Below are 26,067 nucleotides of genomic sequence, written 5' to 3'. Positions count from 1 at the left end.
CAGTAATCCATGTCCTCGGATGTGCTCTGTAATTTTGTTTTTAATAATAGCCTCTACCATTTTGCCCAACACCAACGTCAGACTCACCGGTCTATAATTTCCCGGATCTCCCCTGGAGCCTTTTTAAAAAATCGGTGTTACATTGGCCACCCTCCAATCTTCCGGTACCTCGCTCGATTTTAAGGATAAGTTGCATATCACTAGCAGTAGCTCCACAAGCTCATTTTTCAGTTCTATCAGTACTCTAGGATGAATACCATCTGGTCCAGGAGATTTGCTACTCTTCAGTTTGCTGAACTGCCCCATTACGTCCTCCAGGTTTACCGTGAAGTCAGTAAGTTTCTCCGACTCGTCCGCTTGAAATACCATTTCTGACACTGGTATCCCACCCAAATCTTCCTCGGTGAAGACCGAAGCAAAGAATTCATTCAGTCTCTCCGCTACATCTTTGTCTTCCTTGATCGCCCCTTTTACCCCTACACAAGGTATGGAGCTTTGAGTGGCCCCAGTTGAGAATGGAAACCCTCTGTGGCTTCAAGAAATGCAGGTGGTGTGCAAGGACAATATAATTGGTGTCTGGTATACCTTGGGGTCAATCACAATTCCCTGACATGTCATAAATGTCATTGTGTCAGCTAGAAGATTTCATGGTTGCAAGGGGCTCAAGAAAGTGCTCTTTCATTTGTGTAAGTCCAATGCAAGTGCATTGGGACTGGAGACATTGACTCACATGGACTCATGAGCTGTATTGAATGCAGTGGATATATCAAAATAGAGATGACGTGGTCCAAGCTGGAGCTTATGCATCAGTAATCACTATTGGGAATGGAGCATTGATGTCTCACCTGAAGCATTTATGAGATTCTGACTTTGTATTGACGATCATATTGAAGGATTTTGATGCAGTGCATCAAACAAAGGCTAAGATGTGTCCACATCAGTTTTCATCAGAGATCAGTACTGGGAGCATAGAGATGTTGACAGCTGCCATCACTCCATTGAAGCAGAGGATCCCTCACCCTATTCAGGAAGTGCAACAACCTCTAAGGTCCTGGATCAAGCCATTGGTTCACATCAGGTAACTGAAGAAGATGACACTGTCCTTGCTTTTAGGGCAAAGTGTTTCACCCTTAGCAGTTCTTGAGAAGTATGAATATGTCCTGTGTGAATGTTTGCCTTTGTTCCTTTCATTGGCACTGATATCAAGGTAGGTGCTGTTGCAGCCCATTAACAAGAGTCATACCCTGCTTGAAGCCTCCCTATCAACACTGAAGCAAGGAGGTGCATGAGTTCAGGCTACTTTGCATGGTCATATATAATGAATTAGAGCCGAGAGCTGCTGATCTGCATTGAGGTCTAGATCCCAGTAAACATGGAAGCCTCCAAAGGCTTTGTCTGCTGGCCAGACATGAGCTCAGGCTCCTTCACATAGTATTTTTCTGATGTAGAATCTGAACATTTCTGGAGGTTCCCTTAAAGATCAGTGAACTTCTTTGAAGAGGGGTAGTCAGGTGGTCTCCCTTCAGACTTTTTCTCTCCCCAGGAAAGGAAATAGTCCTCACCATTTCCCACAGAACACAAGAGCAGGAAAAAACACAGTTGGAATGACCAAATGGATGAAACTGGGTGATCCAATATATCAGGTTCTTTATTTAAAAAGACATACAGGTCTCAAATGGTGATTACCACACAGTTTAGAAGACAAATGATATTCGGACTTGACACTGGCCATGTTTTGGCACTGTTGCCTTCATCAGGAGTCCATTGGAGACTTTAGGACTTTTTGGTTACTTTCTAGAGGGAGATAAAGCAAGTTGTGCTTCCCTCTAGAGTAACAAAAGGGCAAATTTATCATTCCTTAGTCACACATGACTACAGAACAGAATAGCTCAAACCACCTTTGGATCTAAAAACCATTTCTTTAAGGTAGGTCATGTTTGTGACACCTGCACTGAAGTGAAGAGGGGTGAATTTGTATAGACTGGTACCCTGCTGCCCTTGGAGAACCTGTTTTTCTCAGAGAACACCTGTTAAAAATAAGCAACTTTTTTTTTTTGATTTAAACATAGTGTAGCTTTTTATCTCCATTTTAAATATTTCTGATATTTTGAAAATTTTTGAACATATTTTTAAAAATATGTAGTTATTTAAAAAGAGAGATTTTAAAAAGAAGGTGGTATTGCCTGGCTTATAGGATTTTCTGTGAAAGGAAAAAAGTAATGAGGTCGGTATTCAAAATGATTTAACTGGGCAGGTCAAGAGTGGATCTTCAAGTGGCACTTAACTGGACAGTGCCACTGAATATCCACTCTGACCACCACAGTACTATCCGGTTACTGCCAGGCCAGTCCATGAGCAGAATTGGGGAAAACTGGGAGTTACGCTGCCTCCTACAACATTTGGTGCCGGTGCCCACATAGCTAACCTGCCATATTGGACCATGTATAGCAGTCATAACTTTGCCTGGTTAGTTTTATGGGTACAATACTGAATTTTGGCTGTACCCAGATATCTTCCTGATGTTGCCAAAGGCCCACTCAGTGTCCATACCAAGATAGGGCCCAACACTTAATATCTGGGTCTGATTTAGCTGATGGGGGGGGGGGGGGGGGGAGACAGTGATTACAAACATGCTGACCATCCTGGTTGAATATTGATGCCAATGTTTTTCCTCTACAAAATGATGGGAGTTATGAGTCCGATAAAAGGGAGGCTGCCGGAATTTAGCTTGCTCAGAGTATTTGGCCATAGGGAGGAACTAGGCGGGTAATGGGCCACAGGTGAGGGAAATGAGACGGGGTGATGCAGGTGTACATGTTCCCACTCTGGAGAAACTGGTCCAGATAATTGGCATTTGGATAATCGGCATCCTACTGTATACCACATCTATGCTGGTGTAGTTGCAGGTGTGCAAGTGTAAGGTGCTCTGATGCCAGGTTACACTACTATAACAGACTCTTGAGCACCCAGATGCCATTATAGATTAAGCTCCTACCATGCATCCTTGGGATGCCTAGTAGTAGTGGGTAATTTTCTAAGAGGCCACTTATATGAAAAGTCCAGAAAGGCTCCTGTTTTATAAAGGCTATAAAAGTACCTATATATACTCTTACAAAACTGGCTTCCAGAACCAGCCCCTATAGTGCATAAATGCTCATGCACAAATTTATAGCTGCTCTGAAAAAGGTGTAAATGTGTGCATGTACTCTACTTGTCTACCTACATATTGTGTAAAATGTGCATATACATTGCAACTCTGCTTCTGCTCCACCCAGGCATACACAGATCACATAAAAGATAAGGACATGGGTCTGCTTTCTACACATATATATAGTCAGGCTTTGCATACAGAAAAAGATTTTAAAATGAATCCCATATTGTCTAATCTTTGCAAGAAAACTCTATACTATCAATGTTTCTGAACTTCAGACACAAAACACATTTTCTAATAATTTAATTTTGTCAAAGTTTAGATAGGTACACAAAAGTATATTCTTTTTAATAATCTTAAATTCAGAAGCTAAAGCTAAAATAATTTACAGGTTTAGCCCAAAGAGACATTGCTTTGCTGATCCTGAGAAGTCATACTTAATTGTCTGCAGAAAAATTTTATATTAGAAACTTTTTTTCACCTTCTATTGAGAAAAGTCAAAATCCCCTATGGAGCTAGTAAATTGCTTTCTGTCATTGTAGTGACAGGATCATTTTTCACTTTTAAGTCTTCTTTATTTCTAAATCTTTGATGGTATAATCTGAAGTTAAGTTTAATAAAGTACAGTAATTGTCAGTATGAAATATATTACCATGATTGGTGTAGCCATCTCTTGAAATTCACAAAGAGAATGTTGAAAAAGAAAGCTCTTTCAACAAATAATTTGACCAGGCACCTGCTGAATTTGATCTTATTTATTTAGTTAGCTTTGCCCCACTTTTTATGTCTTCATCATGGATTCCCCTTTTCTCCTCTCACCATCCCAGATGGCATTCTGGTGCTTTTAAGACCTATCAAGTTCAGAACCACTTGTTGAATGTAGAAGAAATAATGTGTAACAATAGTTTTCCATTCTGTACATCATCTCTGTGGTGTGCTCTGCCTCAGCTCCAACTGTTCTGATGCCATGAAGCTTCCTTTGAATGTACTCTTTTCAGAATAAATCAGTTTAGCGTAGATGTAGTAAATTTACATTGCAAATATTTTCTTAATGAATGCAATCCATGTATTTCAGTGGATGTAAATCTATGAGTGTTTTGTATGCTGTTGCACCCTTTCCATTCCCCCACACTCTCTCATCCTTTCCATTGCTTTCCCCCATGCTCTTCTTCCAATTCCACACCTAATCTTTCCCACCTTCTCTTCTCTATTTCCCCATGGTGTTTCCCCCCTCATCCTTCCTCCCTGTCGAACTATTCTCATTCCACTCCACCATACTCCCTCCGTACACACCTCATATGCCTAATTCCACTCCCCCATGATTTCTCTTCCCCACATTGTTAAATCTTTACCCTCCTCACCCCTCCAGTCCCTCATGCTCTGTCCCAATTCTGCTTGCCTGAGCTGCACCACCTTTGGGTGATAGAGGTCTGTGGAAACCTTCTACCCTTGCTTCTCTGGGAGAGCTTTAGTTCCTACTCAACTAGCAGGACCTAGGGAGCCCTGTCTGCTCCAAGCATGACTCCACCTTCTTTCCTATAGCTGGTGGAATTTGAGCCACTCTGCCAGGCCTACGTTCAGGGCATGGTGCCATTTTTTCTTTGTCTAGGGAGACAAGGGCATTCTGCCAGCCCAGTTGTTCTGTGCACTATTCCAATTCTCTCTTAATTCAGCTGGTTGGACCCAAGACATCCTGCCAGCCCTGCTGCTCTGGTCTTGCGTACTTTTCTTCATGAAGCAAGACCCGTGGAATCTTGCTGTTCTAGCCACTGATGTTCTATTGTTTTTGTTTGCATTTCAGTTCATGTCTGACTTTGGTGGATAGATGGAAGGAGAGACAACAGATATACTCTAATTGTATGCCCTGGTGCCTAAAGTGAGGTATCACCAGTAGGAAAATGATTTACAGAAGTTTGATATACCTTTCTTTGAAAAACTCCATCAGAGTGGTTTACGACCAAATGAGCAAACTGGTTAAAAAGAAAAAAAAACCCCAAAAAACAAAAGAACAAAATCTTAACCGTCCCTGCAAGAATTTAACCTGTCCCGATCCATCCCCACAAGAATTTAATGGTGCATTAAAAAAAATTCCAGTCTGCTCTCTCTGTCTCTCTGAGTGCGAGCCGCAGCACTACAGGCAAGGAAGGAACAGAAGTTGGAGCTTGGAACACTCTGCTGCATGCATGTATGTAACAGTTGTCTCTGATTCACTGGCACTGTGTGCTGAGAGATCGCCACATGCATGTGCCAATAGGTCAGGTGACCCCTGATGCTTGTACCTGTGTCAGAGCTGAGGTCTGCGCATCAGCCTGGAGCAGAGAGGATTAATAGTAACGTATAATAAGTGACAGCAGATTAAAGACCTGAATGGTCCGTTGCCCAGTAGTCACACTCATTATCAATTCATGATTAAATCAACAATGAATGTTGATATTACTTGATTATGGTCTTTCTTTGGCATTTCTGGGACATAGACCATAGAAGTCTGCCTGACCCTGTCCTTATGTTCCAACTGCTGGAATTGCCGTTGAAGCTCACTCAGCCTATTCGTCTTCTCTTTTGCGAGAAACAGACTGAAAGTCTGTCCAGCGTTGACCTCATGTTCCATCCACAGAATTTGCAGTCTAAGCCCTTTCCAGCCCATCCTAAGCCAGATTGCCAAATGCGGGACAGACCATACAAGTCTGTCTGGTATCTGCCCTAGTTCATCACAGCCGGAGTCGCCATCTAAGCGTCACTCGACCCATCCACACACATGCAGCCATTTAAGTTTAGGATTTTTATAACTTCCGTTTTCTAATTAGAGATCCTCTGTGTTCATCCCATGCCTTTTTGAATTCCGTTACCATATTTGTCTCTACCTCCTCCTTAATGGAAGACTTCCTGCATCTGCGCTGTTAAAGTGAGATGGAGATGTCACTCAAAGAACTTGGTACAGTACTTGGTAGGTGAGAGACTGGCACAAGTGCAGCTTCCATTCCACAGGAACCTCTTGGGAACTGCTTCTGTCCCCACTTGAACCCCGTGGGTACTGCTTCCGTCCCCGTGGGAACCCTGCAGCTCCAGAGGGGACTCCCGCATGCCCCGTTCCCCATGCAGGTTTCTAATTCAAAGTGCTATTGTACCATGGAGCAATACAAAGGCATTATAATAATCTCCATTTCTTTCCTAATAATTCCTAACATTCAATTTGCTTTCTTAGCTACTACTGCTACACACTGAGATTTCAATGTAACATCAGTGATGACACTTAAATCCTTTTCTTGTGCTGTGACTCCTAATGTGAAATCTTGCATCATGTAACTACTAGTAAGAAATGCCCGTTTCGGGGAAAAATGAAACGGGCGCTAGCAGGGCAATTCCCCCACCCCCACCGTCCTCCCTCCCGAGTTCCAGACCCCCCCTCTGTGGCTCCCTTCCGAGTTCCAGACCTGTCCCCTCCCTCCCTCTGTCCGTCAGTGAGGCGGTTGCGAGTTTGTGTGAGTAAAGTTCGGAGCGCTCTCCCAGCAGCTGTCACTGTGGAAGTCGTGCATTGTGTGTTCCCCGGCGCGCTGTCTGCGTCATCGCGTGTTGAGGCGAGGGCGGAGGTTCACTGACTGGAGGCCCGCCTCCGCCCTCTACGTCATCACGTTTAGACGCGAGGGCGGAGCTACAGTGACTGCAGCCTGCAGGCCAAACTGGATATCTCGGGCGCCTCAAGTTTCCGGCTTGAGGCTGCAATGGAACGTTGGAGGTGCCTTATATATATATATATATATATATATATATATATATATAGATAGTTTGGGTTCCTCTTCTCTAAATGCACTACTTTGTACTGCTCATATTAAATTCCGTCTGCCATTTGGATGTCCAGTCTCCCAGTCTAATAAGGTCCTCTTTCAATTTTTTACAATTCTCTCATGATTTAACATTGAATAATTTTGTGTTCTGCAAATTTGATCACCTCACTTGTTGTTCCCGTTTCCAGATCATTTATAAATATGTTGAGAGACCATGTGATTCACTGAGGGGACCAGACATGTTCGCTTCCTCTCTGGGATACCCTCACCCCACTACCACTATATTTTGGTGAAGTTCACCCTTGAAGATGACACTTTTCCCCCACAAATCTTTCTGGACAACATATGGACAAATATTTGATAAATTCGGTGGGGGGATGTCAGGAAAAGGACAGAAGGGAGGAGTAGTGCAAACCGTGAGCACCTGAGAGTAAGATGCCTGGCACTAGCATCATGTTCACAGGTCTATAATTTCTCAGGTCGCTTCTGGAACACTTTTTGAAAAATTGGCATTACATTGGCCACGCTCCAGTCTTCTGGCACCATGCTTGATTTTGAAAATGAATTACAAATTACTGATGTACAGTTTCATTTTTTAAAGTTCTGACGGTACTCTGGGATCTATACCATCCTATCCAGGTGTTTTGCTACTCTTTAATTTGTCAGATTGCCTCATTACATCTTCCAGTACAGAGATTTATTTCAGTTCCTCTGACTCATCACCATTTTAAATATTTTTTCTAGCATGGGTATCTCTCGGTGAGGACCAAAGCAAAGAATTCAGTTAGTCTCTCCTCTGTGGCCTTGTCCTTTCTGAGTTACCCCTTTACCCATCAATCATCTAATGGTCCAACTGATTCTTTTACCAGCTTTTTGCTTCCAGTATACCTTAAAAGTTTTTCTTATGTGTTTTTGCCTCTGAGGCAAGCTTCTTTCAAAGCCTTTATTTGCTTATCAGAGCTATGCTGTTTCCTGTTATCTTTGGATACTTCCATTTTTTTTGAAGGATGTTCTTTTAGCTCTAATAGCCTCCTTTACCTTAACTTTTAACCGTGTTGGCTGTCTAATTTTATTTTATTTATTTTTATTACATTTGTACCCCGCGCTTTCCCACTCATGGCAGGCTCAATGCGGCTTACATGGGGCAATGGAGGGTTAAGTGACTTGCCCAGAGTCACAAGGAGCTGCCTGTGCCTGAAGTGGGAATTGAACTCAGTTCCTCAGTTCCCCAGGACCAAAGTCCACCACCCTAACCACTAGGCCACTCCTCCACCTAAATTCCATACTTTCTTATAATCCTACTCATACATGGACTTTGAAAGTTAGATTTTGAAGTGAAATATAAGAGAATTTATTCATGTTTACAGCTGAAGCAAATGGAAACAAATGAGATTTGAGCACTGTTGCTACAGGTAAGTGACATTTGTTATTCTACAGCTGATGTTAACCGATTAATGTTTTTTTATTGCTACATTGAATGCACTGAATAATATTTTTGCACATTTATTTTGGTTATCTTAAGGATCACCTTGTGGGATTCACCCTACGTGGAGTTTTTTGGCTTTAACATTAATTTTTGTTGAGACTTTTTCTCCATGTTTCTGATACTATAGTGTTTTGATCAATTTTGTATGGCAGTGCTGATGATAGAAACTTTATCCTGGAGTGTCCACTTATTTCTGAATTTTAAGTGACTCATGAGCAAGTAGATCCTGAACCACTTTCCCCTCATTTAGGGAACCTTTTACTAATCCGTGGTAAAAAAAAAATGACCTGTGCTAGTTTTGGCACGCACTAGGCCACTTTTTACCTCAGCGGGAAAAATGCTTTTTAAAAAAAATGGGGCAGTAAATGGCCGTGCGCTAATATTAAAATTAGTGTGCGGGCAATTTACTGCTTGAGCCCTTACTGCCACCTATTTAGAAGGTGGGTAAGGGTTCACGTGCTAACCCCACAGTAATCGGGCAGTGCGCAGCAATGTGGCCGTGCTGCTGATTGCTGTTGGGAATGCCCCCCTCCCCCCCGGCGGTAGAAAATAGAAAACTATGTTCTACCGTGGGAAACTGCTTACACCAACTTAGGACCTACTGCCAGGCTCCTGCGCTACCCTGGCATTAGGGACGATTTGGTGTGCACTACCCACGCGGTAGCCCTACCGTCTTTGTAAAAGGGCCTTTTATTAATTAGAGCACTAAATAAATAGAGCACTTTATAGATGCAACTTGGGATGCTGTATTTTTGAGTGCTCCTACTCGTGTGACCTGATTATTGAAAAATGTTTGTGATATTTCAGGCAATTGAAATCACCCGTAATTATGTTACCATTTGGTAGCCTCCCTAATTTCTTCTAACATTTCAACATCTAACATAGTAACATAGTAGATGACGGCAGAAAAAGACCTGCACGGTCCATCCAGTCTGCCCACGATAAACTCATATGTGTATACCTTACCTTGATTTGTACCTGTCTTTTTCAGGGCACAGACCATATAAGTCTGTCCAGCAGTATTTCCTGCCTCCCAACCACCAGTCCCGCCTCCCATCACCGGCTCTGGCACAGACCCCGTATAAGTCTGCCCTCCCCTATCCTAGCCTCTCAACCACCAACCCCTCTTCCCCCCACCACCCAATTTCAGCTAAGCTTCTGTGGATCCATTCCTTCTGCACAGGATTCCTTTATGCCTATCCCACGCATGTTTGAATTCCGTTTCCGTTTTCATCTCCACCACCTGCCTGTTTGTTCTGATTGAGTGGATAGTAGTATACTCCTATCACTACCCTTTTTCCCTTTACACATGGGGTTTCTGATCTAAGTATGGATGTTTACACCAGCTTGAGAACAAGTGTAACGGTCCGTCTTTGCAAGGAAGGTGTGATTTCTGCTGCTTACATTGATATTTTATGAAGACACCTACGTACATGCCTGCTTGCCTCCTTTAAACTACACATTCCCTTATAAAAGTACCCTTCATTTGCCCATTGAGCATATAAACCAAACCTTGAGCAGAATTAAAGTTATGGCTATTTTTGATAGAATGGGATATCTAGCTTTAATAATAAAACAAAACTGAAGAGCCAGATCATAACACTGAAATTAAAATAAAAATAAAGCTCATGATTTCAAGATGGAAAAAAAAACAAAAACCAAACGTAAAAATAAAGAAACCCAAGCTGAAGTTAACACCAAGTTAAAAACCACTATCACTTGTAATTATCTACATTACTAGACTTATTACCACGTATTGCCCTTGATTCAGGCAGTCGCTGAAACATGGGGTGGTTATGTTATTTTATTTTATTTATTTATTGCATTTGTATCCCACATTTTACCACCTATTTGCAGGCTCAATGTGGCTTACACAGGCCTGTTATGGCATTGCCATTCCAGGGTAAAAGATACAATTGGTGTTACAGAAGATCAAGGATAATAAAAAGAGCTGATCGAATAGTTATAGGAAGAAGATTTTCAGGGGAGGGTGAGGTGATGAAGTGTTGTAGTTAAACTATGCATTCTCGAGATAGGCTTTGTTGAAGAGAGATGTTTTCAAAGCTTTGCGAAAGCTAGTTATTTCGTTAATTGTTTTCAGATTAGATAGTTGGTTAATGTAGTGTGATGTCTTGATCATATTATGTATAATATATTTTGTTTTGTATTTTTTAGTGTACTACTAAAGGGTTGGATTTTTGTACTATCATGTACCTCGTTTGTTCTTTACTTACTTATACAATGAGATCTGCTTCTTTGCTATAACTTCTAAAGCATTTTTCACCCGTGGCTGAGTACTTCTGCATTACCACTGTGTTAATTCACACTAAGCTGCAGTTTTAAAACTGTGTGCAGAGATATTTTTGGATATATGTGGTTAACCTGCCATTATGTGTAACAATCAGTTGCTGATACAAATCTTGACCGTGTTTTAAATAAAAATGTTTTGAACAGGTTATATCAGCTGGTAAAAGTTCTGTATTCCTTTGGGATTTTTGTGACCTACACCATTCAGTACTACGTTCCAGCAGAGATTATCATACCGGCAGTGAGATCAAGAGTATCACAAAAATGGAAACTTTTTTGTGAGCTAACCGTGAGGACACTATTGGTCTGTATTACCTGTAAGTAATGTAACATTTTTAATTCATCCAAAAACAAAGAAAGGTATCCGGAAAAAAGTGAGCCCCCTAAACATTCTGCAATAACAACCTCAAACCTGCATCGAATTAATTAAAAGTTTATGTGGACAAAGTGACATCTGTTTGTATCACCGACGCCAAATTACATAGGAATCCCTTGTTCTGTTTAAGATATTTTTATTTTTTACAAACTGCTGTCACAGATCTCAATTTCCTATATGACATAATTATTTACTTGCTGATGTCATCCATGATGTCATTGATAAACAAAATGTTGTCAAAAGAAGATTGCATTTTAATTGGACTGTTCAGGTTGACATTATCTGTTTTAGAAACTCTTGACTTTTGGGTAGTGTTATTTAAAATTTGACATCTCCGTAACGTTATGGTGAATTTCTATGAAACTACACAAGATTGTTTGAAATAGATGTCACTTTGTACACATACATTTTAATTAATTTGGTGCAGGGTTGTGGTTGTTACTGCAAAGTGTTTAGGGAGCTCACATTTTTCCTGGACACAGTGTGTGTGTGTGTGTGTATATGTGTGTGTATATATATATATATATATATATATATATATATATATACACACCTACATATATAAGTGCTTAATTTTCAGTGACAGCAGTGAGGGTTCCTTTTACTAAAGTGCGCTGGTGTAGATGTATGTATTGGACGTGTGCAGCTCCATTTTTCAGTGCACCTTCAAAAAAGGCCTTTTTTTGTGGGGGGGGGGTGGGGGCAAAAATGAACGTGCAGCAAAATAAAAATTGGTGCGTGTCCATTTTGGGTCTGAGATCTTACCGCCACCTATTGACTTAGTGGTTAAGTAGTGGTTAAGATCTCGCGCATTAACCGGGCGGTAATCGTACAGTGCCGATTACTGCCCGGTTAGCACCTTGTGCCACAAATTTTCTGGCGTGCATATTGGACATGCGTAAAAAAATGAAATTACCGCCCAGGCCCACGTGGTAGCTGGGCGGCAGTTCCGAATTGGCGTGCATTGGGCGCGCGTAGGTGCCTACACGGCTTAGTAAAAGGGCCCCTGAATTACTTAATTTAAACACTGGCACTAACATTAAACTTAACACGTGTAGTCAGTGTATGAATGTATGTATTAGGGAAGGGATTTGGGTTTAGTTTGTCTTTTTCAGTTGTAGCTGAAGACGAGTATCCACTGACTGTCACCTCTGTTGTTGTTGCTGCTAGCCGTTCAGTTTAAAGCAAAAGGCCTGAACTAAAAGTATAACTTCTCCAGATATCTGGATAATATTGGCACTGGAAAACATATAAATTCCTTTGAAAATTGACCCGTGGGGTTTTTTTTATCAAGGCGTAAGTACTTTTTTGTGGTCTAATTAGAACGCAGAAGCTTGAGCCTTTATCATTGTTAAAACATTGTTGTCCATTGTGATGAGCACTGAACAGTTTTACACTAAGGACAAAATTATCTTTTGACAAACAAGTTCTCCTGTAGTTATAGGATTAAACTGAGCCCATTGCATAAAATGGACCTAATGACAAATGACACACATTGTTAGTAAATGATCCTCTGAGTTATTTAGTATTTTCTTCAGATTAGACTGCAAAACTAACTCTCTATATAGAGGGTTTTTTTTTTTCTTTTTTACTTTTTAGATTGTAGGTTTCTGGATAATTTAGTTGAAATATGCTTTCACAGTTTTAATTACACAAGCAAAAAAGTATTGCCATACTTGGAGAAACTGAAGGTCCATCAAGCTCAGCATCCTGTTTCCAACAGTGGCCAATCCAGGTCACAACTACCTGGCAAGATACTGAAAAAGTTCAATACATTTTATGCTGCTTATCCCAGAAATAAGCAGTGGATTTTCCCCGAGTCCATTTTAATAATGGCCTATGGACTTTTCCTTTCAAAAGTTTAATCCCTTCTTTTGTATTAAGTGCTGTTGTTCAACTTGGCTTTCCTGGGGGCTTTTTCTGTTTTCATTTTTTTAATTGGACAAATTATAACAGAAGAATGCTATTTAGCATATATTTTTGCCAAGCCACATATCTGCCTTGACACAAACAGGCAAACTGATGTGACTTTTAATCCTAGAAATCAGCATAAAATTATTTTTATCATCTGCTTCAGTTTTAGCTTTTTCATTTGTTCTGGTTTGCAACAGGGAACTACGCAAGTAATATTTTATGAGTGTGCAGTGTTACAAGTGATCTTCCTATAAGCAGATCTTCAGTTTTTCTTGTTACTGAGGTTCATGCTATCTTGTTCTTGACAATTTCTAGACAACAAGGCAGATACCATGTAAGTACCAAAATCAGATGTGGAACGTACATCAAAGTAATGAAACAGTAGCTGAGTAAGATTGATTAAACTTAATCACCAAGCAATGCCTGTAATCTTTCAGCAAATTATATATGAGATTTGGAATGACAAATAAAAACTAGTGGTTTAAACACATTTTAGTGTGCGCTAACGATAGAGACACCATAGGAATATAATGGGTGTCTCTATCAGCGTGCGCTAAAAGGTTTATGCGCCCATGGCGCGACTTAGTAAACGTTGAGGGGCATAATCAAAAGTGGGTGCCCATCTCCATGGGCGGCCATGCGAAGGGGCAGGACAAACCGTATTTTCAAAAAAAAGATGGGCGCCCATCTTTTTTTCGATAATACGGGTTGTGCGGGGCAAATGCCAAGGATTTGGGCGTTTTTGAGCTGGGGGCTATCGGTTTTCAGTGATAATGGAAACCGAAGGCGCCCAGCTCAAAAACGAACAAATCCAAGGCATTGGGTCATGGGAGGGGCCAGGATTCATAGTGCACTGGTCCCCCTCACATGCCAGGACACCAACTGGGCACCCTAGGGGGCACTTTTACAAATTAAAAAAAATTTAAAATAGCTCCCAGGTGCATAGCACCCTTCCCTTGTGTGCTCAGCCCCCCAAATCCCCCCTAAAACCCACTGCCCACAAGTCTACACCATTACCATAGCCTTAAGTGTTGCAGGGGGGCACCTACATGTGGGTACAGTGGATTTTGGGGGGTTTTGGAGGGCTAAACATTAACCAGCACAAGTGTAACAGGTAGGGGGAGATGGGCCTGGGTCCGCCTGCCTGACGTCCACAGCACCCACTAACAACAGCTCCAGGGCCTGCATACTGCTGTCAGGGAGCTGGGTACGACATTTGAGGCTCGCATACAGGCTGTCAAAAAAAGTTTTTAAAGTTTTTTTTTTGTGGTGGGAAGGGGTTAGTGACCACTGGGGGAGTCAGGGGAGGTCATCCCTGATTCCCTCTGGTGGTCATCTGGCCAGTTGGGGCACTTTTTGGAGACTTGGGTCATGAAAAAAAGGGTCTAACAAAAGCGACCCAAATTCTCGCTTCTGGCGCCCTTTTTTTTTTTTCAATTATCGGCCAAAGGTGCCCATCTCTCCTCGGCCAATAAACATGCCCCGGTCCCGCCTTCACCATGCCTTCGACACGCCCCCGTCAACTTTGTTTGTTCCCGCGACGGAGTGCAGTTGAAGACGCACAAAATCAGCTTTCGATTATACCGATTTGCCATCTCCCGATTTGGGTCGAAATATGGGCGCCCATCACCTTCGAAAATAAGGCCGATGGTAACATAGTAAATGACAACAGATAAAGACCTGAACGGTCCATCCAGTCTGCCCAACAAGATAAACTCATTTTACATGGTATATAATACTTTATATGTATATCCGAGTTTGATTTGTCCTTGCCTTTCTCAGGGCACAGACCGTAGAAGTCCGCCCTGCACCGGTTTTATTTTCCAAATACTGGCGTTGCCACTCAATGTCCGCTAAGATTCCGTAGATCCATTCCTTCTAAACAGGATTCCTTTGTGTTTATCCCACCCATGTTTGAATTCCATTACTGTTTTCATCTCCACCATCTCCCGCGGGAGGGCATTCCACGTATCCACCACCCTCTCCGTGAAAAAATACTTCCTGACATTACTCCCGAGTCTGCCCCCCTTGTTTTATAAAATTATGACTATATTTATAACTTACATTTTTAAATATAGCTAGGAATACCCAAACCATTATCTACTGATTTTATCCATTAACTATCTGTGGTAAAAGAGAGAAAAGAAGGAAGTGTAAATATATGAAGATGATTTGGAAACAAGACAGAGATGGAGGAGGAATATGTCCCATTAAATTGTCATCATTATCTTATTAGAGGTAAAGGCTAAATTGCCAGGTTTGTTTTCATTTCTTACAGAAATAACATATCTTCAGCAATGTATTTAGTTGACTCGGAACCCTGTTTATTAAGGTGTGTTAACGCTAGAGACACCCATAGGAATATATGGGTCTCTCTAGCATGCGCTAAAAACGCTAGCGCGCCTACAGCATAGCTTATTAAACAGGGCCCTCAGTGTTTACACATTCTCAATTCCATGATTAAGAAGTATAGCTAGCTATTAGACCCTTGACCATTGGATTAGAGGGACATGTTTGAAATTCATTGGGTGAGTGACTATCCCCTGGATTCTGTATATGGTGCCGGTCCAAGATGTGCCAATAATTGGGTTCTAATCACTACTAATTGACACTAATTTGGATTTGCACATACATTTTCCTATGCGCTTATTCTATAGTAATATGTGCCATGATCCACCTAGTACTATCCATCCAACTCACAGAACATTACTCCATACCCATTCTACAAAATCACCAAAGACTGATCAAACATTCCACACTCCACCAAATTGACACTCACCACACTAAAGGAAGATTGTTTAAACACGGAAATCACCAACAAAACGGAAGGAACGACCACAACAAACACACACCACTCAAAGAACGACAAATAACAAAAATCCACATATCACCAAACCTAGTAGCCCCATACCAAAATATCCAGGTGGGCTATATCAATGCTAGGTCTGTCATTAACAAAACAACAACAATATCAGACTGGATCACCTCAGAAAACTTCGACCTTATCTTTATCAATGAAACATGGATCCACAACCAAAATGACCCATAATCCTTGAACTATGCCCTCCAGGTTACAAAATCACTCATCAGACCAGATCGGAAAAGAGAGGCGAAGGCATAGCACTAATCTACAGAGAACAATTCATCACCGAAACCACTGCCGACTCCATAGAAATTGCCTCATTTAGAATCCACAACAATTCCCTGATTGATCACCTGAATTGCGTCCTGTTCTACAGACCACCTGGCAACTGGAACGAAAGCCAGTCTATCTTCATGGACTTCATATCAAACAATTCCAACATACTATTACTAGGTGACATTAACCTTCACCTAGAAGACCCCAATTCCACTAACGTACGGAAATGTAAAGACTTCCTACAGTCCTGGGATCTCAAATGGCCTCAAAAGCAAACTACCCATATCAAGGGACACACATTGGAACCTCCTATCACATAAATTGTCCGCAGATCATAACCTACTAATAACGGCATCAAATGGACAGCAACACCTTGGACTGACCATTACAAACTGAACCTAACTTTAAATTGGCGGAAGAAGGGTTCAAATCGCACACCAGAACATACAACTTACACCACAAGAGGGCAAATCGACCCACATGCATTCTGGCAAAAGATATACGACAACGAATGGACTACACAAACTAATTCCATACTTTATTTCAACCGCTGGGATGACAGATGCAGCAGCGTACTAAACGAAATAGCACCATTAAAAACAAGAACATCAAAAAGATAGAACACTATACCATGGTTCAATGACGAACTAAAAAAACTCAAAACACAATCCAGGAAACTTGAACGAGCATGGAGAAAGACAAAAGATGAACATACACTCAATGCATGGAAACAACTACACAGAAAATACAAATATGAAACAAACCAAAAGGTCCTACTACAAAACCAAATTAGTACCAGATTACAAAGATGTGAAGAAACTATACCAACTCGTAAATAAGTTACTAGACACCACCTCTATCACCACTGCCAACACAGACATCCCAACTGCAGACAAACTCGCTAACTACTTTAACGAAAAAATAATAAAACTTCGCAGCACACTTCCTCACCACAAATACCGACATCGAAAACTTCTTCAACGATCTGGAACTAACCTCCGACGGATACCCAGCTGACCACATATGGACAACATTTAATCTCCTCAACACCGAATCAGTTACACAAGCGACTCACCAAGACCCATTGCAAACTGGACACATGTCCCAGTCATCTACTAAAATCTGCCCACAACAGCTTCATAGCAGACCTCACATCCCACCTAAACTTCATGCTACAACAAGGTCTCTTCCCTGAGGAATATGGTAACATCTTACTCACCTCAATACCAAAAGACGCCAAGAAAAGCACAAACGATCTCACCAACTATCGTCCAGTTGCGTCTATCCCACTAGTAGTAAAAATGATGGAGAGTTTGGTGACTAAACAGCTTACGGATTACCTGGACAAGTTCTCAGTACTACATAATTCACAATCAGGATTCCGATCTCACCATAGTACCGAAACTGTCCTAGTCACTCTCCTGGCCAAATTCAAGCAGGAGATAGCCATAGGTAAAAGCATACTCCTCCTCCAGTTCGACATGTCGTGTGCATTCGACATGGTAAACCACAACGTACTACTAAGACTACTTGGCCACTTCGGGATCAAATGCTTTCTAACCACTAGAACTTATCAAGTAATATGAAACTCAAACATATCACCACCGTGGAAAGCTGTCTACGGAGTACCTCAAGGATTACCATTATCACCAATACTTTTCAACATGATGATTCCACTGGCACAGTCCTTGTCCAATCGAGGCCTTAACCCGTTCATTTACGCAGATGATGTTACAATCTACATCCCCTTCAGACATGACTTGACAGAAATAACCAATAAAATCAACGATGGCCTGAACATCATGGACACCTGGACAAACTCATTCCAATTGAAACTGAACACTGAAAAAACACACTGCCTTATCCTCTCCTCTCAACACAACAAGTACAAACCCACAACCATAAATACCCCAGGACAAACCCTCCCCACCTCAGACAGCTTGAAAATACTTGGCGTCACTCTCGAGAGCCAAGTAAACTCTGTAATAAAGAAAATGTTTTATTCAATGTGGAAACTCAAACGACTAAAACCTTTCTTCCCAAGAGAAACCTTTCGAAACCTAATACAATCAATGGTCCTAAGTCATGCAGACTATTGCAATGGAATCTACGCAGGATGCAAAGAACAACTCACAAAAAAACTCCAGACCGCCCAAAATACAGCAGCCAGATTGATATTCAGCAAAATATGATTGAAAGTGCCAAACCCTTTGAGAAAAGCTGAATTGGCTCCCAATCAAAGAATGGATCATCTTCAAAATCTGCACTTTAGTCCATAAAATTATATACAGCGTAGTCCCAGGATACATGATAGACCTTATATATCTACCAATAAGTCGGATCGTCAAGATCATACCTAAACCTACACTACCCAAATTGTAAAGGACTGAAATACAAAACAACTTACGCATCTGGCTTCTCCTACATAAGCGCACAACTATGGAATGGCCTCCCAAAAGCGGTGAAAACAATCCATGGCTACCTGAACTTCAGGAAATCACTAAAAACCAACCTCTTCAAAAAGGCCTACCCCAACGACCCCACGTAAACCTCTTCACCCAGGAATATAACATGACTCATGATTGTACTGGACATCACGCAATCTTCATCCCTTCCGATCCTCCACATATACCTCATTCGATTACTATACAACCTGTATTTGTTATCAACCGACTGGGCAATCGCCTTTGACAGTACTATGTAAGCCACATTGAGCCTGCAAATAGGTGGGAAAATGTGGGGTACAAATGCAACAAATAAATAAATAAATCCCATGGTGAGTAACTCAAGAGGGTGTGGCCATGGGAGGGTACATAGGTGGATCGGGGCATTCCTAAAATTTGCGCGCAGTGTTATAGAATACTGGGGATGTGTGCCCAAATTGGACACCAGGAATTCCACCTGGTGTTAGCAGGTATACGTTTTGGTGCCCAAATTTGGGTGCCAAAACTGGCACTCAATGCTTTTCTATAATGGGCACTCATTTGTGAATGCCCATTATAGAATAGCCTTGAGCGCTGATTTTTGAGTGACATTTACTGAATCTAGCCTTACAGGTGATGTTGCAGAGATTATGACTGGGATTTATAGTTGATTTAAAATTTGCTATACCTCCTTTGCTAACTAGCAGATCAAAGCATTTTACAGTCTAAAAATTTATAAATTTAAAGACGGAAAAGAATTAGAATGGTTGCATAGGAAAGAACATCACACTCAAACATTCAAGACCTAGATAAATGAAAAAGAAGGTAACGTTATGGAGGAAAAGTAGATATAGAGGGACAGGAGTGAGAAGAGAGGGAAGGGAAAAGAAGGACAGGGAATGACGGTTTTAGTATTCCAGTGTATCTGGTTGGAACTATACTTCGAACCAGATACACTTCACACTGGCTCCCTATCAGAGAACGAATTAACTTCAAGGTTCACACATTAATCCACAAGATTATCCATGGTGAATCTCCGGACTATATGCTCAATCTTATTGACCTTCCCTCCAGAAACATGTCTGTAACTTTGCGAACTTACCTCAACCTACATTACCCTAATTGCAAAGGACTCAAGTACAAAACCTACTATGGATCCAACTTCTTAGGCAGCCAACTCTGGAATGCACTCCCCAGACCTATCCGATCAATCAGTAACTATCTACTCTTCCTGAAATCACTAAAAACCCATCTGTTCAAACAAGCCTACCCAAATGACCCAGACTAATCCTATGTACCCATCTACCCAACACATACCCAGGAAACAACGACAATGACCTAGACTACATCTCCCACCAAATTTCTATTTGCTTACCCCGCGTCCCATCCCCCTCCTGCCTCCTCTACCCCTCCTCCAATGCTCACCTACCCTTGCTCATACCTCTCCTACTCCCTTCACCCTTGCCCATTTCTACCTACCTATCTCTTTTATTTTTCTGCTATACTTACTTATATTTTCTCTATCAATACTTTGTAATCCCCATTACTATGTAAGCCGCATTGAACCTGCTTTAAGTGGGAAAGCACGGAGTACAAATGTAATAATAAATAAATATAAGACCAACCACATATAATTAAACTATACTTGTTGGAAGAGCCAAGTTTTTAAAGACTTAAATTTTAAAGGATAGTTCAGCTCGAATGGGAATAGGCAGAGAGTTCCACTAGAAATGGGCAGTAAAAAAGAAAGCATGATGTCTGGTTGCCTCTTGTTAGGCTGCTTGGTTGCAGAAAGAACTAAGCGGTGATCATTTATAAAGCGGAAATGATGAACTGGTGAATTTGGGATAGTGATAGCTGACAGATAAATTGGGAGTCCTGTCCTGAAAGCCTTAAAAGTACTCGTGACTGTTTTAAAGACTATCCTTTATTCAATTGGGAGTCAGTGATGTGTGAGTTTTGTGAAAAATGTATAGGAGGCATTTTGTATGTTTAATTATATGTGGTTGGTCTTATACATGCTTATGAATGTTATCCGCCTAGAAAAACTGGATTGTGTGGAATACAAGTTTTTAAATAAATAATATTGCAGCAATGGATAATGATCTTATGGTATTATACATACTATGATTTACTAAATTAATGCATCATCATTACTTTTAACATGGCCACATTAGCAGATCTTATTGCATGCAGCAGACCTCTTTGTAGTGCTACTTTTAGCACAAACATTAAGAAGGCAAATAGCACCAGGAACATATTCTATAACGGAACCTAGGTTCCATTATAGAGTGCTACTATAACCTGGTATCAGAGCACCTAATATTTAATATCAGCCATGGAACTTGCTTACGTGTGGGCGCCTAAATGTAGCAGGGATGTGTGTGTGTGTTCTGTAACTTATGCATATAATTGGAAGCCCTGTCTATCCTACCCATGCTCCACCCACGTATATACCCCTCTTGCAAATACTTACTGTGTAAGTTAAGTGGGTATTTGCACAACAGCGCTTAGATGTGGAGGGGCATTTTCGAAAGAAACGTCCAAGTTGTGATCTGGATGTCTTTACAAAATGGCGAAATCCAGGGGCGGGGAAACCTGTTTTTTCGAAAAAAGATGGATGTCCATCTTTCGTTTCGAAAATACCGTCTGAGACGTCCAAATCCTTAAATTTGGACGTCCTTAGATTTGGACATCCTTGGATCTGGACGTTTCTGACTTTTGGTGATTTTCGAAACCAAAGACGTCCATGTAAAAAAATGTCCAAATGCAAACCATTTGGACGTGGGAGGAGCCAGCATTTGTAGTGCACTGGTTCCCCTGACATGCCAGGACACCAACCGGGCACCCTAGGGGGTACTGCAGTGGACTTCATAAATTGCTCCCAGGAACATAGCTCCCTTACCTTGTGAGCTGAGCCCCCCCCCCCACACACACACAACTGTACACCACTACCATAGCCATTACGGGTGAAGGGAACACCTATATATGGGAACAGTGGGTTTGTGGTGGGTTTTGGAGAGCTCGCTGTTTCCTCCACAAATGTAACAGGTAGGGGGGTTATGGGCCTGGGTCCACCTGTCTGAAGTGCACTGCACCTACTTACAAAACTACTCCAGGGACCTGCATGCTCATCTGTGGAATGATCTGCCTAAACTGCTGAAACTTACTCCTGATCACCCCACCTTCAAACAGCGCCTCAGGACCTTTCTATTTAGCAAAGCTTATGCACCACTCCCGCCTGGCATCTCTAACTTCTGAACTGTCTTTATCCCATTGTCATATTAATCACCACTGCTCTTTCTCTTTTTCTCTACCTCGCTTCTGCCCTTTCTCCATTTTACTTCTAAGACATTAATTGTTTGAACTCAGCCTTGTTGTGTGTTTATGTAGATTGTTGTAAGCCACATTGGGCCTACCCCTGGGTAGGAAATTGTGGGATACAAATGCTATAAATAAATAAAAACACGTGCGGATGAAAACGTCCAAGTGTTTGTCAGGGACGTCCTTGTTTTTTTCGATTATGGGTCAAAGACGCCCAAGTGTTAGGCATGCCCAAGTCCCGCCTTTGCTATGCCTCCAACACGCTCCCTTGAAAATTGGACATCCTTGCGACGGACTACAGTTGGAGACATCCAAAATCAGGTTTCGATTATACCGATTTGGACGTCTCTGTGAGAAAGAGGTCCATCTTCCGTTTTATGTCGAAAGATGAACGTTCTTTTCGAAAATGAGCCCGATAGTGGCATTTATGAACATTAATTTGCACAGATGTGAGTATTATGCTAGTATTGTAAACATTTACACATTTCTATATAGAGTATTCCACACGTTTACAAAATGACTATGTTACTGGGGAAAAGCCTCAAAGAGCTCCAAGATTAAATATTAATCTAACGGAGCTTGAACAGACCAACTGGTCTTCTCTTCATCATAGGCAAAAACCCCAATGTCGCAGTTTTAAAAAAACTTAATAATCTGCGATCAGATGCTGTGTTAAATACACTTCATATTATTTCTTCTATCATCGCTGCGTAATTACTTCTAGAACATGCCAATCTATCCAATATGCTCTATTGCACTTATTGAATAGTGTTTCACTAAATGCTGCTCCACGCTGTGCTGTTCCTCTCTTGCTGCCCTGAGCCGACGGTGGCCAGCGTTTCGCTGCTTCTTCAGGGTCTCAGGCTGCAATTGGAGCAGCATTTAGTGAAACACTATTCAATAAGATAAGTGCAATAGAGCATATTAGATAGATTGGCATGTTCTAGCAGTAATTACGCAGCAATGATAGAAGAAATAATATGAAGTGTATTTAACACAGCATTTGATCGCAGATTATTAAGTTTATTTAAAACTGCGACATTGGGGTTTTTGCCTGTGATGAAGAGAAGACCAGTTGGTCTGTTCAAGCTCTGTTAGATCAATATTTAATCTTGGAGCTCTTTGAGGCTTTTCCCCAGTAACATAGTCATTTTGTAAATGTAACATAGTAGATGACGGCAGAAAAAGACCTGCACGGTCCATCCAGTCTGCCCAAGAAGATAAATTCATATGTGCTAATTTTTTATTTGTACTGTCCTCTTCAGTGCACAGACCGTATAAGTCTGGCCAGCCCTATCCCCGCCTCCCAACCACCAGCTCTGGCACAGACCCTATTAGTCTGCCCAGCACTATCCTTGCCTCCCACCACCGGCTCTGGCACAGACCGTATAAGTCTGCCTAGCACTATCCCCGCCGCCCAACCACCAGCCCCGGCACAGACCGAATAAGTCTGCCCAGCACTAGTCCCGCCTCCTACCACCAGCTCTGGCACAGACCGTATAAGTCTGCCCAGCACTATCCCTGCCTCCCACCACCGGCTCTGGCACAGACCGTATAAGTCTGGAATACTCTATATACGTGTGGAATACTCTATATTTGAATTTTGTTATATATCCATACCACCAATCTGGTCATTTAAAACATTTACACATGCAATGGGCATATGAATGTTAATGCCTAATTTATAGAATTGCCATTTAAATGTTCACATTAAACATAGTAGTGCTTAATATATTGGTCAAATAGTAAGTAGTTTTGATTTCACAACATTTTTGCTGAAACATAAGTGCTTCCCACTGCTTTACATGACTTCTGCTTTGCTAGTAATATATTTAAGTGACAGCAGATAGAGACCAAGATGGCCAATCCTGTCTAACAGCAATTTGTCCACATGTAAATTCCAATATGGAATCCGACATCCAGTCCCTCTTCCTTCTTACTGTTCACCTAACCCAGTGATTCCCAACCTTTCATCTATGGCGTAATCCCTAAAATATTTTTCATATACCAAGGAATTTCACTCCCTCCCACCTCCTCCTTCCTCTCCAGCCACAAGGAGCTCCCAGAACCACACTGAGGCCCCTCCAACTCCCCAGGCCTATTGTATTCTTGGTGGTCTAGAAGGGAGCAGGAGCCGATCCCCAGTCGCTCTGACATGCTGGTTCCACTGACATAGTGGCTGTCGGGATCTTCCGTAGTAGTCTTATGAGACTGCTGCAGCAGGTCCCGGCAGCCATTTTGTAAGCAGACCCGGCATGGGAAGGAGCGACCGATGTCAAATCCCTGAAGAGAGTTCTTGGAATTCTAGGGTTCTTCAAAACCTAGTTGTAATCACTGACCTAACCTATTAAAATAGTACCTTCAGCTGTGTCGTGCTGGATTTTTTTTTATAAACCATAGCCTGTACTATTTTCATTCTAGTATATTAAGAAAGGACAGTGTAAATGTCTGAAGAGTGGTTTCAGAGGAGGGTTTATATAAAAATGAGGAGGGCTCAATAAAAGAAACATAACTTCACCAAATGAAAATCATACCAAATGAATCTGATCAAATTCTTTGACTGGGTTTCCAGAGAATTGGATAATGGACATTTGCTAGATGTAATCTACTTGGGTTTCAGTAATGCCTTTGACACAGTCCCTCAAAGGAGGTTCATAAATAAACTTAGCAAGCTAAAGTTAGGACATAAAGTGGTGAACTGGATTGGAAACTGGCTGACTGACAGCCAGCATAGGATGGTGGTAAATGGAGTTTACTCAGAGGATAAAAAATATAAGTAGTGGGATGCCTCAAGGATCAGTTTGGGCTGATTCTGTTCAATATATTTGTGAGCGACAATGCTGAAGGTTAGAAGGAAAAGTTTGCCTCTTTGATGACATCAAGATCTGCAGCAGAGTGGACTACCTGAAAGGGAGTGGACATTGTGAGAAGAGGTCTACAAAAATTAGAACAATGGTCAAATATTTGGTGGTTAAAATTTAATGTGAAGAAGTGCAAAGTGATGCACTTGGTCTGTAGCAATCCAAAAGAGCAGTATGCACTAGGGCAGGGGTTCCCAAACATAGTCCTAGAGGCACCCCAGTCAGTCAGAGAAAAGGAGAGAGAGAGAGGTGATATGATACAGACACTTAAGTACTCTGGAAGCGATTTTCAAGTATTAATATACAAACAAATTGTTTCCAGAATCGTAGGGGTGGTAGAACTGGAGAACATGAATTGAGGTTGCAGGGAGGTGGACTTAGGAGTAACGTCAAGAAATACTTTTTCACAGAGAGGGTAGTGGACGCTGGAACACCCTTCCAGGAGAGATGGTAAAGTAAAAAAAAAAAAAAGTGAATTTAAAAATGCATGGGATAGACACATGGGATGCCTAAACAGAAAGAGGATAGAAACCCAACTTGATTGTTGAGGTATTATGTTGGGCAAGAAAAGTGGGAACTAAGGCCAGAGCCGGACAGACTTCTACAGTCGGTTTCCCACAAATGGCAAAAGACTAAAGAAAATTCGATAACTCCGGCTTTGGGGAGTCTAAGGCTGGTGCCAGACCTCTACAGTATGTGTCCTGCAAATGGCAAAATACAGGTGAAGCTATGGCAACTCCAGTGTTGTCATGTGCTGCAAATGAGGGTGATGTGCAGCCTTGGGGGGGGGGGGGGGGGGGGGGGGGGGGGGAGCGGAAAACATCTTGACTGGCAAGTTAGATTACTGTCAGCAATACTTGGGGATGATATATGGTTATAACCAAGACTCCGCCATGTTTGACTGCCTATATGATTGGCATGGTGATTTGACAACAAAGGTTTAAGCATGAATGGCTGGGGCCCACACAGAGTAGTGGGTGTTGCTCTGGCTATCTTGTTGGGCAGACTGGATGGACCATGCAGGTCTTTATCTGCCATTACTTACTGCCAAACACAAAATAGAATTGTACTATAAGTTGGTTAATACACGTTTTAGAGGGTTGTTTGCTTGCTTCAGAGGCATAATGATAACTCGCAGCTGGAGAGAAATGAATTAGGGGAAAACACACCAAAATAAATTGCTAATACAGTGATCTTAATCTAGCACTGTTAACATGGATAATTATAAACTCATATTAAAGCACTTAAATTAAAATTCTCATTAAGACCCTTTAAAGATTATGTATATAGAATAGTTATCCAAA

General features: G+C 41.6%; 1 protein-coding gene across 8 annotated transcripts in view; it reads left to right on the top strand.

Moving 5' to 3' along the window:
* The window catches only part of SLC36A4 (solute carrier family 36 member 4), a 121,061-nt gene that overhangs the window by 70,687 nt on the left and 24,307 nt on the right, over nt 1–26,067 (top strand). For all 8 annotated transcript variants that reach the window (XM_030200173.1, XM_030200172.1, XM_030200170.1 and 5 more), the window contains one exon: nt 10,874–11,043. In XM_030200173.1, the coding sequence (XP_030056033.1) occupies nt 10,874–11,043 (170 nt within the window). The remainder of the gene's footprint in view (nt 1–10,873; nt 11,044–26,067) is intronic.

Source organism: Microcaecilia unicolor, chromosome 4, assembly GCF_901765095.1.
Source record: "Microcaecilia unicolor chromosome 4, aMicUni1.1, whole genome shotgun sequence".
NCBI lineage: Eukaryota > Metazoa > Chordata > Amphibia > Gymnophiona > Siphonopidae > Microcaecilia > Microcaecilia unicolor.
The sequence above is the reverse complement of the archived record's forward strand: the minus strand, read 5'-3'. Positions and strand labels throughout refer to the sequence as shown.